The 15,476-nt window shown below is 38.5% G+C and overlaps 1 protein-coding gene across 1 annotated transcript in view; it reads right to left on the bottom strand.

Moving 5' to 3' along the window:
- The window catches only part of Bckdhb (branched chain keto acid dehydrogenase E1 subunit beta), a 181,461-nt gene that overhangs the window by 46,299 nt on the left and 119,686 nt on the right, over positions 1 to 15,476 (bottom strand). The window contains exon 9 of the mRNA XM_021206174.1: positions 8,439 to 8,525. Coding sequence (XP_021061833.1) covers positions 8,439 to 8,525 — 87 coding nt within the window. The remainder of the gene's footprint in view (positions 1 to 8,438; positions 8,526 to 15,476) is intronic.

Below are 15,476 nucleotides of genomic sequence, written 5' to 3'. Positions count from 1 at the left end.
TTTAGCCGAATAAATTGTGCAGGGTGGATACCAGGATTGGCCAGGACACATAAATACATCTTCTGATGTCTATCATTTATAACATTTGACATGAACTTACTGTAGTTGGAAATATTTTTATTTTATTTCATTTTATGTGTATGAGTGTTTTGTCCACACACGCATACTGGCACCACATGCATGCCTGGTGCTGACAGAGGTCAGAAGAGGGCATCCTGGATTTAGACTTATGGATGGTTAAGAGGCATCATGGGAGCACTTGGAGCCAAACCAAGTCTTCTAATAAGAGCAACAAGTAATCTTTAATGCAAAGCCAACTCTTTAGTTTATTTGAAAATATTTTAAGTGATACCTTTATTTAATATATAATATATATGTATATATTACATATACTATAATTATATAGATAATACAATATATATTAATAGAAAAATGCATGATATTATTCCATATAAGGTAGTAAAATCATGCCCATGACTGCTGAGTGCCAATTTGGTTTGGTTTAGAATCACCTAAGAGATCGTGAGACATACAGAGACATATCTGGGAGGGCATATACAGGTTCACGGTGGCTGGAAGACCGATGGTGAGCAGCACTGTCTACTTGACAGGTATCTGGACGAAGTAAATGAGAAAAACAACAGAGATCCAGCTTCTCCCCGTTCAGTGTTCTGCCTGCATCACGTGGAGGTTCTCTCCCTTATTCCTTCCTGCCACCATGATGTCCTGCCCATCGACTTGGGACCAAGCAAACTATAAGCCGAATGCTCTAAAACTGTGTTACTCAATTCGTTGTTTGCAACCCCGTTGTGGTCACATATCAGATATTTACATTATTATTCATAACAGTAGCAAAATTATAGTTAGGAAGTTGCAACAAAATGATTCTACAGTTGGAGGCCAATACTGCACGAGGAACTGTATTAAAGGGTAGCTGTACTAGGAAGGCCGAGGACCGCTGCTCTGGAACCATGGGCCACAATAAAGCTCTCCGTTATTTCTATTCAGCATTACTACTATTCATTATTTTGTTCATAACAACAAAGAAGCTAACCCACACAGAAACATTTTAAATTATTTGCCATTTTCTTCAACTAGATTTTTAAGGATTATAGCGCTAAGTGGGTATTAAAGGAACTATTTAAAGAGACTAATTCACAAAAGCCATCAAATGTAATGAAATAAAGAAATGGCTTCCTTCAGATAACTAATTTTACTAGCCTCTGAAACTTGACTGGTCAACATGTGAATAGAAACCTCTTTCATAGACTCAATAGAAAAAGAGAAGAAAAGTACCCCTAGTTTATTTTAAAACAAAAAACCTCTGTCAGCAAGTCACAGTGCAGAATGGTGACGTATGCAACATAGAACATCACTGTCCACTTTCCAGTTTACAAACACAATCCACGGTGAATTTTTGTTCAGTGGAGTGGTGATGTAAAAATAAGCAGTTCATCTATCAGTCCTTCTAACAGCAAGAACAGTGCTCACCTTCAGATAAATCAGGAGTGAGACTGGGACACAAACGACTCATTTAAATCACTGACTGAGTTTTTGCTTAATGACTTACACGGCTCTGGGACCTGGCTTCCAGAAGGGAGCAAGGGGACCCTCTCTTGAACTCAGGAAGCCCTAAAGCTACAGGGAATAAAAGGAGTATGCCCCACTATAATAAAGGGTGCCTAGGATAGAACTACAGCCGCCACTACACTGAACAGGAGAAACGCAGAAAGTTATTTGTACTTCCTTAGAAGATGCTCACCTTGGTGGCTGGGTTTTTTTTTTTTTTCCACATTTTTTTCTTATAGGCTTTGCAGTCTCTGAGCTCATTTTGTATTTACTGGGGCAATACAAGAGGAGGACAGATCTGAGAAATATTAAAAGTTTGACTCCATGGGCTGGTAGGGAAGGGGAGAAGGCAGAGGAGTTAAGGAGACGGCTGGGGAGCATTCAAAGCAAGAAATCGGCATTCTCTGCTAAGCACATAGCCTCATCGTAATGATTGAGCCTATTTCCAACCACAGAAAGCACCCCTATCCACACAGAACGTGCTACGTCTCTCAGGGGACGCCTCACATCACAGGCAGCACCTAGTCATTATATCTGTGCTATCTTCCCTCAATGTGCATAACTTTGACAAAGCTTGACTAAAGACTGTCTGCAATGAGAGTTACAATGTGTTTTAATCTTAAGGTGGAATAATTACAGCCACATCCTGTAAGAAAATCCCCAGCATGGCTACTACTGGGCTTTGACGGCATTATTATATTGTTTATACTATATTATACTATTCTATATTTAAGAAACAGTTACATGAATGTAAGCAAAATGGTAGAAACCATAGGCAAGAGGAAGCGATGTGCTTCATCTCTCTCCTCATTGAAACAGTAATCTGTGTTTGTGTTTTCAATTCTTTACTCACAATGCTGACCGCTTTTTCCAATAATATTCTTATCTCAGTGAAGCCACGCCTCTCTTAATAAGCCTAGTGTGCATCTTCTCGTGACTCCCAGACTCTCCAGCAACCACTTCAGTCCTTGCTTCACACCTTTCTCGTGAATCAAGTCTTTCTTTCAGATTCATTCTCCTACTCTCTAAAAGCCACACTGCTTGCCAACCCTACCTCTTGGTTGTTGAAGACCTTCAAATCTCTCAATTAGATTATGGAGAGAGTGTCTTAGTAAATCTCTCAGCCTACCCATTCTAACTAGAACACCCATCTGTTAGTCGTCTGCTTAGAATCCTTTAATTATATGGCACTGCTTGACATGATAACACCAAGGATTACTTACTTACAACTATCTGTCAAGAGTCCTATAAAGTCTATTTTATGCATATTTATTGGAAACCTGGAATTTATACTGATGGAAGCCAGCTCAGCTATAGAATTTCTTCCATACGAAGGTAAGTTCTGGAAGATTTTATTCCAGATTCTTTGGGTTCTGATCCCTACTTGCTGATCTTGACCTCAAACCACAGCTTTTCCTGCTGCACTCTAGCCATATCAAAACAGTGCTCATCCCTAGAATTATACCCCTTCATACCCAGATTGAATTCACTTCCATTTCTAGGATCATGTTCATCCTTCGGCTACATGAGCTACCACATATGACTTACATTCTCAAAGATTTTACGATCCCACAGTGCTCCGTTGGACTGTGTTGTATTATAATCCATACTAGATCAGTTTATCATCTATTCCTTTTAATAAACTCAAAATGTCTAAAGCAAGGACTCCACTTCTCATAACAAACACCTGTATTAAGACACTGCCTAAAGTACTGAGTAAAAAAACTAATGATTACCCACTGAATAAAACAGAGTGAGGGGAGGGAAGGCAGGTGGTGGAAACCGAGTACACAGAAGACACCAAGGGAGAGCGAGGGGGCCTTCCCCCCCCCCCCGAGATGCTCAGGAACACACCCATCCGCAGCACAAGTGGGACCATTGGGATGTGACCACTGTCTGTGGCCACAGAAGCTGCTCACCAAAAGTACTTAACAGGCTTCGGGGTAAAACTGCTCTTTACAAAGCCCAAGTCACAGTCAGACACTCCATGCTGAACCAGCTCTCAAGAGGCTCTGGTTCCCACGCTTTAGCAAAAAGGCACATTTTCCCTGACTGTTTGCTTCATCTGTTGCTAGCAAATATGTCGCTAATAAATACTTTTTAAATTAAGATAACAAAGTTGTAAGAAACTATTCATCACATTAGTATTCTGATGACTCTTAACTGATCAACATGATATATATATATATATATATATATATATATATATNATACATACATACAAACACACACACAGAGAAGAGAGAGAGAGAGAGAGAGAGAGAGAGAGAGAGAGAGAGAGAGAGAGAAATAGGTATTATAGATTAAAAACTCAAAATCATTCAGGATCTGTCTTCTTTTCATAACACGTCATGCTCAAATACAACATTTATAAATTTGGTAGCAACGGGTTTATAAAGAGAAACAAATCCCCAGATGAAGCTCTCTAACAGGAAGCGGTAAGAAAAGCAAACTTCCTTCTGCCCAGTGATTCATCCAGGCTCTATCAAAACCCTCTCAAACTACCAGAGACTGATGGATCCTTACGAACTCTGTGTGTGCGCGCGACCTCTCAGTTCCTATTCTCAGCTACAAGACCGCACAGCAAGGATAGAACAATGGTATGGAAAGTTACCCTCCTCTCCAACTGGCCTCTCTAGTGCAGAGTTATTGCTTCCATGTGTTGAAAAAAGAAAGAAGACGAAGGAAAAAAAAAAGAAAGAAAGAAAAAAAAAGAAAGAAAGAAATCTTTAAGCCAACCACAATCCCTAAAACTTTTGGCGCTCTTATTGAGTATTGAATCCAGAAGGGGGATTTAAAAAAAAAAAAACAAAAAACCCTTTTTTTTTTTTTTATTATCACACCATTATATCAGAGTCAGAGACTTATCATTATGGGACTGTGCCGGAAGCTAATAATGAAGGCTGGTCTCTTAAATGTTCACAGGAATCGCGCTATGTTTCTAAAGCTGTGAAATGCCTAAACGGGTCGGTCTTAACATTTAAATATGTAATTACTGAGTTGGAGACCAGATCCTCAAATATACAGCACAAATTAATTTGGGAGAAGTTAAAATGGAGGAAGTTGATGCCCCTTGAACAGTGGACATATTGTTTTTGAAAATCTGAGGCTACAAAGCTGAGGAACACGAACACCATGATATAAAACTCATTTTCTGAAAACAATGAAATCTACCATCTTTGCTTTTTTTGTTTGTTTGTTTGTTTTGTTTTTCACACACCAGGGTTCAAATTTAACCCTTCAAGTCCTCAGGACTTCAGGATTCATCATGTGTCAAATGAGGGGGGAGGCAAAAGAGTTCACGCATCCCAAAGTAAGAACAGATGAGAACGTAAAGTTAGATGGGGAGAGACAGCAGTGCGTTGGAGGAAGGACCAGAACATCTCTCCCGAGGGTATCAGGCCTCAGCTTCTTCTGCCTCCCACTTAACTTCTAAATTAAATGCAATGTTCTCAATTAAATGTTTTCCTTTCATTCTTATCAGCATCCTTTAAATCACAGAAATCTTAGAAGGCACTATTAATAAATCTGAATGATTTCTATATACTGAACATAAGGTAGTCATTTCTCTGGTGAATCTGCATTATTTCACAGTAAGACTATTTATAACAATGTTAATAATATATGGGGCTTTATGAGGAAGAAGCAACAGCTCTGAAGGAATTGGAGGCATGGACTATAAACATCTTGTCTGATGAGAAGGGACATCTGCAGTAAATTAAAGCTAAACAGATAAATTATGACTATATTTTGTATTCATTCTTCTATATTTTATTTCTATAAGTAAAAATAATCTTTTTATAATAATGCCAAAAGTGCCCTATTGTCAAGGTGTTCTGTCAGGGACTTAACTTTTTTAGTAAAGTATGATGCTTCTATCTAGTGATATCAATTATAAAACTTGAAAAGCTATTTGGTAGGGTGATAAAGTCTCTTTTTTAAAAAAAAAATTGGATTTTTAAATATGGAAAATAGGCTGAAATATAAATACAACATTTTTAGGTTTCAAGAGTTTTCAGATTTTTTTTTGTATTTAAAAACAGTAGTTTTACTATTTAATAATTATTTTCCTAAGCACTTTAAAAAAAATTAACCATGGATTTCTAAAAACCTGCTACGTATGTTCCACATAATAACATGCGGGATGCAACATTTTTACTTAAAATTTCATAGAAAACTTAAGATTCTTTGATACAACGAGAAGCGGATATTTCAGCAAGGGGTGATCAAACTCAGGGTCCACCTCATTTACAGTTTCAAGTTTCTTTCTCCCAAAGAGAATGAAAACTTTTCCCTCGGACATTTCCTTTCTCTTCTGCTCAGAAGGCTGACTTTCAATACCATAACCCGGTTTCATCTTTGCTAACCTTACAAGGTCCAAACATCAAAAAGAAATGTAGAAGTAGGAATCACTCCAAGTGGTGAAAGCAGCTGTAAGTCACTTCAGTGACTCCACTTCAAACAGCCCATGGCACCAGTAACCTGATCCAGGTTTCACTGACAGGAGGCTGTGAGCGCCCACCTCCTGTCGCTGCACACGTGAAAAACAACTGCTAAAACCACGTCAGCTTATTCTTAAACATAGTACTAAAAAGGGCAAAGCCCATATCTCTAACTTTCTTCATTAATAAGTGAAAGCAGTAAGAGGCAAATACTCTCGTAAGGCCTATTTAAATTCATTTTCTGCATTCCGTGTCTAGACAAATAAAACAAATTAAGATGGAACAAAGTTCTAATTAGATGCAAATCCCCTACAAATTTTACAGCATTACCTAATTCACCTTGTAGTTCACTCATTGAATGATTTCTTTATAGAAACAGGCAATTCTATAATGAATTCAAAATTTCTATGTTCCTCTTAGGGCTGTTGGACTCTCAGAAATGATTGTGTATGTATTCTCTGAGCATTGATTCAAAATTCCTGGACTAGTTTAAGATCTCTCCCATCTTTATAAGCCTATCAGTCACAGCAGTTTAGTAGCAAATACGCATCTGGTAAAAAGAGGCTATACGTTTCAGGTGCCTGTGAACACCTAAGGAGCTACAGTCAGCCGTGAGGGACAGGGTGTGGCACAAGCTGCCTTGCCTTGGTGCATCCGAGTTATGGTATAAGTATGATTACACAGTGGGTAATCTCTCTGTCAACTCTTACCACCATAAATCATCTCACAGCTTCAGGACCTAACTGGGACACACTCTTGTGATTTCTGGTGCTGGCAAGCTGCAATGGCAGCGTTTAAACTCTTAACCCAGTGTTTCTGAAATGAGGATTTGCTAATGTATTCCTGTGGCTGGAGAGTCATTTTTCCATAAACATGAGTCCACATACTACTCAAAATCAAGAGACACCAGATTAGATCATCTTTCGAAGCTCACTCCAGTCTGAAAACTGCATTATACTCTACAGCAGCGTACCAACAGAGACCACTTTTTAAGAGCAAGCTTGGAGGAAGTAAGGTTTACAAAAAAGACCTTCTACTACTGGTCCTTGTATAATTATATGCAAATTATACTTAGTATAGGCAATGGGCTTATTACCCAAGCAGTGGCCTAAACAGGCAGGGCTGTCAAAGCTCCTATCAGGGGCAATCTTTCCCCTCCTGTAGGTGTCATTACAATCCTGAGTTATCAGGAGTCAGAAAAATCCTGTTTCTTTTGCCAGTTCTGCCTCTGGCTTGAAATAACATTTTAGGATTACAGTGATTATTCCTGCAGCTTCGTTTTAAAAAGAGTTGGTACATTATGCTACTCAATAATTAGTGTGTCGCATAATGCAAGCCAAGTATTCAAGACAAATAAATGATGGAAAGAAAGAGGAATGCAAATCACTGACAAAATTTAAATATTCACTTTTCTCAACTATGTCAGTACCTGAAGATACAGAACGGCTTAATTTTCATAGAATATAATTATTACTTAGAATTGGGTTTTAAATATTTTGTTTAAATCTGTTTCCATAGTATTATTTTTAAAACTATGTAACTTTGCTAACTAGCACATAAACTATTTTATTAAAAAAATTTATTTGCTGGTTAAAAGTTTAAAACTGAATTTACAGCAATATTCCTTCACTGTAACTAATATGAAACTATTAACCCCATACTTACGCCTTCTCTACAAAGATGTATCTTAATAATTAAAGAACTATAATATCAGAAAGAAGAAAAGCATCTATAAACTATACTGATATTCTGATAGTTTATATTCTGATTACTTGTTAAATTTAAAAAATTAGGAAAAGTACAATGCCTTCACATTGTGCACACGTATTATGCACACATGTATTATACACACATATACATGTATTATACACACATGAACAAACAGTTCTATAAAGTCTTCACTAAGAAAGAAGCATGTGGGACTTCTCCACCTTTATACAGTATCTTAACTGAACATTTTAAAAATGAAAGTGTTTAATTCACTTCTCAAGAACTTCCAATAACATCCCACCCTTTTATAGCTAATTAAACTGAGTTTTTTTTTTTTTGAAATTAGATACTTTTGACAAATTTAAAAGTGAGTACTATACATGTCTAAGATGAATTTTATAATGAACTTATTTCACAACATTAGGTTTTATTGCAAGGCAATGGTTAGGTTGATATGTAACAGAATTTCCTTTTCCTTTTAACGCAAGCAAACACAACTTATTAAATTTATCTCCAGTTTTCCGTCTTCCATAAAGGATTTTTCCATATTGATTCATTTGAATGTTCTTCTTTTAAACATTAACTGAAGTACAGTCTCAATGGGAAATGTTCATTTCCGAACAGTTCATACTTTGGTATTCTGCGATAAGCAATCGTTCCTCTGGAACAGACATGCACGACCTCACAGATGTAAAAACCGGCGCTGCATTACTCTACCTGGACCGTGGAGCTGATCTCAGAGGCAAAACCGCCTGTTAAGGGAGCCTCGTGGCTGATCAACAGTCGCCCCGTTTTGATCACAGACTGAAAGAGAAAAGGGGAACCTGATGTTGAAAAGAATACATATTTTACACATATGATAGCATTTTAATTCACTAATAAGAACAAACTGCTTAAATTCCATAAATAAAAATCAGAAAACTGATTTTATGTTTAGTAAGTTATAACAAATGTCTTTCAATTGGGTACATTTTTGTTCTGTCAAGAAACTTCCACATACCTTATAATCTTAGCATGAAAGAAAAATAAGATTTATAACTCCATATAGTATATAATTTAAAACGCATGCCTATTTTACAGGACATTTTTTGTTATAAGTAAATTACTGTTTCATCTGTCCATATCGTAGTCTGATTTTTCTATCTTTTTACTTTTAAGATCCAAATGCCTTTTGGATGGGGGTACATGACATGAGAGTACATACAACAACAGTCTAGAGAAATCTGACTGATCATGGGATAGGAAAACATAGAAACAGTAAGAAAATATCACGGTGAAGGAAAAGCCAGTACGTCCTCGAGAGACTTGCCAGCAACGAGTCACTCTGAAAACGAAGGGTTAAAACCGTCTTCACTAACGTGCACTAAGACCTCGTGAATGACCACGGTGCCACTTCAACATGAAAAGTGTCACAGTGACGTATAGCGGCTCAAACAGTTGCTCCTGACAGGCATGATGGGCTATTTACAGAAACAAATCAAAGGTCATGGCTGTGGTATCACAGCAGGACTCACAACAAAAATAAGTCACCATATTTACTAAGCAGTGACTGGAGAGCATGAGAGGACAGGAACGCTGTAAGAGTCCCAACTGCTGCCACAGATCTGACAACCTGAGGAACAGGCATTTAGCTTTCTATGGCTGAAGTTATTTGATACTTTAAAAAAAAAAAATCACAATTAAACTTCAATGTGCCCAGCTAGAAATGATGGAATACAAACATTCTATAATCAAGAAATACATACATATACATATTTTTTTTCAAAATATCCTGTAATAAGTTTTCCTGCCTTGGTTAATCAGTCTAGACAATCCATTTTTTGCTGGTCAGATCTCTCGAGCTCCGTCTATATGATGTAACCAACGTGGCAGCTAACACCCACCCAAACTAGATGGTGTTAGTTCACGAATAACAGGTGGAAATGAGAGACTGCTCTCAACAAGTTGCTCTTATCCTAAAACTCCATATGATGTACTCGTCCTTTATAATCGAGGTTTGGGCTGATCCAAGATCAAATGACAGGGTTTAGAATGAACCTCGAAATCCAATAAGCATTCGGGGCAAACAGTGTATGCTTCCAGCAAGCTACAGAGTGGAAACTCTAGGGAAAACTATATTCCAGCTCTTACAGCTCAAGCAGCATGATAGCAAAGTATACAGACAGCATCAAGACCTTCTGAGCATGCTTCAAGCAGACATGGCCACAGAAATGATCGCCACACCACAGAATACTGTGGAGCCACAGAACAAATGGCAATCCGGAAAGGTTCCCAGAGCAAGTCAAGTCTGAAAATACGCAATCTGAACAACAATGGCTCGTTTTGTGAAAAGTGATGAGGCATAAAGACCCTTTTAAACATGGATGTCATTAGAAACATTCCTTCTAAGTGGTCAGAACTGGTTTCCCCCAGGAAACAGTAGTTACAAAGGAACTGGAAGGGATTTTAAACCTTCTCTTACATCATGAAGGTTACAAAAACGTTTTCTTGGTAAATCTAAATAACCAAAAATGGCCATGAATTGATGCTAAATTGAAAATACAGTATGGTCATAATCTCCTCAAGAAACAGAATTGTTTTTAGTATTATCTTACAATTCCCTTAAAAAAAAAAAAAAAAAAAAGAGGAATCTTTGGATCTTAGACTGCAAATGCAAAAGGTGACGTTAAACCACTTTCAATCAGCCTCCACTAGCAACCTTCTTGGAGGTCTGCTCATGCAGAACCATAGGAAGCGCCTGGCTGAGACTTCGAGACAACTGGCCCCAGACAGAATGACAAACACACCCTTAGCAGGAGAGAGTCAAGGCCAGCCTCTCTGTGCGTAACAGTGAAACCCGCGGTCACCTTCAGACAATGCACATTGCTGTCAGAACTGTCGACACAATTCCAGAAACTTCTGAAACCCTAAGAACTAGAGGGCAGAGCAGACGAAACAAAACCTAACCTTCCTTTGGATGTGTGGAGATGGCCACCGCATTCACACAAGTAAAGGAGAGTGTGGGAAAAAGAGGCACACAGAAGCAGTTATTAGAATCACAAGTGTCCTAGATACCGCAATGGCCTCTGCTCTGTGCCCACTATTTCATTTACTCTGGAAAGTGTTCAAGTTTCATTTCTGAAACTTACAAATATCTCTGATCCCTGGAAAGCATTTACGTGTATAAAATAAAGAAGAAACACTGCTATTTTCAGCCATTCTAAGAATGAACATATACTGTGATTGTCTAAATATAGTTCAATAATTTCATGAGGCAGAACAGAAACTCAGTGTGGCATATGCCTTTCATCATTCATATTCACATTTTTAATTTGCTAAGATTCCTAAAAATCTTTTTTTCTATTCCATTTTATTATTTTTACTTTATTAACATTGAGGTCACTCTAAATTTATAAAACAGAATCCTATCATTTGTGGCTCAGTTAACTATATAGTAAAATCAAGTTTAGTTTCCAATGATCATATACCTAGGCAAAACTTAAAACATACAACTGCCTGGAAATTTCTTTACAAAGAACTTTACAAAGTGCTTTCTTGAAATCTCTTAAAATTTAGTATGGTGTTTTTTAAGGTGGTTGCCATTAGTTTTTTAAGTAACAAAATGACAGATATAAATGCTAATACTTCTCTTCTAAAGAAAGGGAAGCTTAAAGTTTTAAGTTGTCAAGTTCTCATCTGAGATATATACTTCTCCATTTGAAAAACCTGAAGTCTTAAAAAAATTTTTTTTCAATATAAAAAAGCTAAACCAATCAAAGCCAGGAAGGGCCACAGAGACAGGATTTTCCCATTCTTGCTTCTTCAACTTTTCACCACTACAATCTGCTCCTGGATTAAGGTCTGTCACACATGGGGCACCAGCAAGGGCTAAACCAATTAAAGATTAGGACTGTGAAAAACATCTACATTTTTCTTCTTATTCCAAAAACACGAGAGTCTCCTCCCTACCTGTGAAAACCTAAAGGCTGCCTCCCGAAGGCTATTCGCCATTTAAAGACCGTCTATCAAACACCAGCAGTGTCCTGTCACAAGAGAGGCAAGCAAAATGGAGACGTGGAGGACCACAGGCAAACACGATGCCCTGTTTTAATTGAACCCAGATTTGGGATCTGTGACTTTCCCCCACAGCTGTGCTCAGCCGGAGCATCTTGAGCAATGATGTGATAGAGAGCTAAGCTTATCTATACAGGATAGCTAGGACAATGTTCTGAGTACGGGTGATACTCCAGGCAAGCCAGACCAAACACTATGAAAACATGTTTAAAGGTATTTCACATGTCATTGCACATTTGTGCAAATACATCTCGCATTACAAAATCCATTTTAGGGTAACATAAAAATATACCTCAGTCCATCCTGCAATGGTTTGAAGTAAAACTTGAAATTAATGGAATTTTAACATAGCTTTTATCTGTTAATTAAAAGCAGTTTTTAGCTGTTAAAGTAAAACATAAAATTCATACCTATATATGGGTCCCCTGTGATGTCTCATACATGCAGGCTAATGTCAGTTTAGCAAAAAGATACCAGTCTCCGCAGAGCTAAGTTGTACTCTGCAAAAATGGTCACGCAGAGGTTGGCTGTCCAAATGCTAGACATATGTTTTAGTGAATGTAGCCTTTAAGGATTTTAACACAATCCAACCAGGAAAACTATTAAGCTGTCATTCCAGGAGAAAATGATACAGGCAGGCGGACCGTTAAGCTTGCATATGCTTGAAAGTACAACACCAGCATTCAGAATGCAGTATAAGTGCATGGGTAGAGGGGTGTGTGTGTGTGTGTGTGTGTGTGTGTGTGTGTGTGTGTGTGTATTTCTTACTCAAAATCTACAGCAAAAACTTCTCCCTACAGACAATTTAATCTTACCAGCACCAGGTTGAGCAACACATTCAAGTGCTGGCAAGACACAATAAGAATATAATATTCTACATAGGCAATTTAGCAATTTCCATCAGAATATAAAGATAAAGATAGGTAATGAAATATCAAAGCCTGCCTTTACCAGTAATCACAATGACTGACAGAGTCACAACACGTTTCACTTATGGAACACATGCCACTCAGTAATTATAGTTTAGACTTGGTAAAGGAAGGGCACAGTATCTATGAACTTGAAACATCAATGGGAATGAATTAGGTAGGTATTTTTCAAACATTTTTACTTGTAGTAGCCAAACACATCTCTCATGCTAACTAGAAAAACAAAACAAAACAAAAAACATAATTAGTCACAGTCTGACAAATGTACCACTGGATGCCTGGAAACCAGTATTTATCAGCATGCCTGCCGCACATGACTGTACCACTGGCCAGTGTTCCACTGGAGAAACACCAACACTAAAAAGAGCCGTCGAGCACTCCTGAGAGATTTCTGAAAAGTCCATTTTGGCAAAGAGAGTGCTGGCAGGGTTACAAATATTTAATATTGTAGGAAAGTAGTGTAAACTGAGAAAAACCGAATCCCTGTGGCTTTGTCACCCATGTGGGAAAGGAGGTAAAAGAACAAACAGAAAGCAGTGACAGACAACTGAACACATCCAGAAGGGGAAGCCACCACAGCACCCCAGCTTCCATGCGCCGCTACGAAACTTCCAGATCTCTCCATGGTTCACACTTTCCTCCATTATTTGGAAAATCATTGTGGAAATCCTGACAAAATTACAAGTGTCCATGATTCTAAAGGCTACTTCACAATACTTTGGATAAGCCTGCTGGTGCCGGCCACCCTTTACCTCTGTAGTTTGCTTTTATACGGTCCTCCAAGTCCAAAGCATGTGAGCTACTGGCAAGTTTAAGAACATGGCTCCAGCTGCGTATGTTGCAGAGGATGTCTTATCTGGCGTCAGTGGGAGGGGAGCCCCTTGGTCCTGTGAAGGCTTGATGCCCTAGCGTAGGGAATGCTAGGGTGGTAAGGTGGGAGTGGAAGGGCAGATGGGGAAGCACCCACATAGAAGCAGAGGGGGGTGGGATAGGGGGTTTTTGGAGGGGAAACCGGGAAGGGGGATAACACTTGAAATGTAAATAAGTAAATTAAATAAATAAATGAATAAATAAATAAATAAATAAATAAATACCATGAGCCATACTCTGCCTTTCCCTAAACTACCAGACATTCTACCCCCTTCAAAGACCCAACTCTACAACCACTCCTGGCTGGTCCCCACAACAAGCTGGATTTCCTCTTGCTTTAAATGCTATGGTACTATTTTCTGAGTTTCTTACCAGATACTAGTAGAGTTTGAAGAAGCTGACAATACCAGGACCTTTTATAAAACCCGTGATCCAGGTGGCACACAATGCTACATCACTCTTAAAACGTTAAGGTCTGTTTCTCACCATGCCACCAACTAGACACTGAGTGCCAACCAAGAAAGCTTGGCAAAGTTTGGAGCTAAGACAAATGGATGGACGATCCAGAGACTACCCCACCCGGGGATCCATCCCATCATCAGCCACCAAACCCAGACACTATTGCACACGCCAGCAAGATTCTGCTGAAGGGACCCTGATATAGCTGTCTTGTATGAGGCTATGCCAGTGCCTGGCAAACACAGGAGTGGATGCTCACAGTCAGCTATCGGATGGAACACAGGGCCCCCAATGGAGGTGCTAGAGAAAGTACCCAAGGAGCTGACAGGATCTGCAACCCTACAGGTGGAACAACAATATGAACTAATCAGTACCCCCCTGAGCTCGTGTCTCTAGCTGCATATGTAGCAGAAGATGTTCTAGTCAGCCATCATTGGGAAGAGAGGCCCCTTGGTCTTGCAAACTTTATATGCCCCAATACAGTGGAATGCCAGGGCCAAGAAGTGGGAGTGGGTAGGTAGGGGAGCAGGGCAGGGGGAGGGTATAGGGAACTTTCGGGATAGCAACTGAAATGTAAATAAAGAAAATATCTAATTAAAAATATATGGAAAAAAGAAAGCTTGGAACAGTAATATAAACCAGAAAATCATTTTCTTCACCATTTTAAGTATCTATGTAACTTCTCAATAAACTTTTAATGTTGTATAAATTCCAAAGGTCACTAGTTCGTATCAAAAACAACATCTTGAGCCATTGGCTAGTATTGGGGAAAAATAAGAGAGTTAATTCAGGTCCCAAAGAGTTATAACTTTAATTGCCACAATTTAATAGGAGAAAACATCCCCTCCAAACAAAGAATTTAAAAACTGTCTGAAGAAATAGGAGATAAAAGAGAAAGGAAGACAGCTGCTGTGAAAATGAAGCCCAGAAATTCATTGAGGAACTTTAAATTTTGACACTACTTACCCCTTTTCTAAAATAACTGGGGGGGAAAAAACTGTATTTTTCTCTTCTTAAAACAACATTTGGCAAACTGTTCTCAAGTGTTGACAAGCAGGAAAAATACTATGTCTGGCTATCATTGAGAGTGATAACTGGTAGAGACTGATGTCATCCACCCTGTTCCCTGGTTAACATGAAAACTAAGAAAGTGACCTAAACCCAAACCAAGGTGTCAGCCAGTTACGTTTTACATGGTTGTTGGAAGCATGTATCAAGGGTACAATTCTCCCTTACGCCAGCTGGTTGCCTACCAAGGTAATACTTCTCAGAGTGATCAAAAGAAGAAACAGAGCTACACTTTTGCATCGCCATGGATAAATGGTTTCATTTCCTAAAACTTGATCCATTTCTGTTAGAATAAACGGATTTTTAGTACATTATAAAACGAAATCATGTGTAGATCATAATCCATGGTCAAGGCTAAAAATCTTTTGGGTCTTTC

The sequence above is a fragment of the Mus pahari genome, chromosome 10, assembly GCF_900095145.1.
Source record: "Mus pahari chromosome 10, PAHARI_EIJ_v1.1, whole genome shotgun sequence".
In the NCBI taxonomy this organism is placed as follows: Eukaryota; Metazoa; Chordata; class Mammalia; order Rodentia; family Muridae; genus Mus; species Mus pahari.
Note: the sequence above shows the minus strand (reverse complement) of the source record. Positions and strands in the feature narration are given on the sequence as shown.